At 30.7% G+C, this 923-nt stretch overlaps 1 protein-coding gene across 1 annotated transcript in view; it reads left to right on the top strand.

The window, feature by feature from the left end:
* Nucleotides 1-611, top strand: part of LACBIDRAFT_335109 (uncharacterized protein) — a gene marked incomplete at both ends in the record, with an annotated part of 4,305 nt that extends 3,694 nt beyond the window's left edge. Inside the window, 4 exons of the mRNA XM_001889976.1 lie at nucleotides 132-195; nucleotides 297-365; nucleotides 467-535; nucleotides 565-611. Of these exons, the coding sequence (XP_001890011.1) occupies nucleotides 132-195; nucleotides 297-365; nucleotides 467-535; nucleotides 565-611 (249 nt within the window). The remainder of the gene's footprint in view (nucleotides 1-131; nucleotides 196-296; nucleotides 366-466; nucleotides 536-564) is intronic.
* Nucleotides 612-923: the final 312 nt, after the last annotated feature.

Below are 923 nucleotides of genomic sequence, written 5' to 3'. Positions count from 1 at the left end.
TTCAATAAATATTTCATTGACTATGTCAGGTGTATTCATTGCCTCTATCATATTTAATGGTGTGCGCTTTCATTGAATATTTCATTAGGAATATTGGATGCTTTCAATAAATATTTCATTCCCTAGGTCAGGTGTATTCATTGCCTCTTTCATTAGGAATTTCAACTATTTTCATTCCCCTTTCATTAATTAATGGTGTGTGCTTTCATTGAATATTTCATTAGGAATATTGGATGCTTTCATTGTACTTTTCATAATTAATGTTGTGTGATTTCAATAAATATTTCATTCCCTAGGTCAGGTGTATTCATTGCCTCTTTCATTAGGAATTTCAACCATTTTCATTCCCCTTTCATTAATTAATGGTGTGTGCTTTCATTGAATATTTCATTAGGAATATTGGATGCTTTCATTGTACTTTTCATAATTAATGTTGTGTGATTTCAATAAATATTTCATTCCCTAGGTCAGGTGTATTCATTGCCTCTTTCATTAGGAATTTCAACCATTTTCATTCCCCTTTCATTAATTAATGGTGTGTGCTTTCATTGAATATTTCATTAGGAATATTGGATGCTTTCATTGTACTTTTCATAATTAATGTTGTGTGATTTCAATAAATATTTCATTCCCTAGGTCAGGTGTATTCATTGCCTCTTTCATTAGGAATTTCAACCATTTTCATTCCCCTTTCATTAATTAATGCTGTGCGCTTTCATTGTGCATTTCAATAAATATTTCATTGGCTAGGTTATATGTATCCATTGCTTCTTGTGCACTTTCATTGAATATTCCACAGCTTTCAATGGGATTTTTCATTGAGTATCTCTCAATATTTCATTCCAATTTCATATCTACCCCCAGGGCTATCATTATGATTTTTCATTATATTCCATGATAGCAATAAAATAGCTATTATGGTC

Source organism: Laccaria bicolor, genomic scaffold (genome assembly GCF_000143565.1).
Source record: "Laccaria bicolor S238N-H82 LACBIscaffold_76 genomic scaffold, whole genome shotgun sequence".
Lineage (NCBI taxonomy): Eukaryota > Fungi > Basidiomycota > Agaricomycetes > Agaricales > Hydnangiaceae > Laccaria > Laccaria bicolor.
The sequence above is the reverse complement of the archived record's forward strand: the minus strand, read 5'-3'. Positions and strand labels throughout refer to the sequence as shown.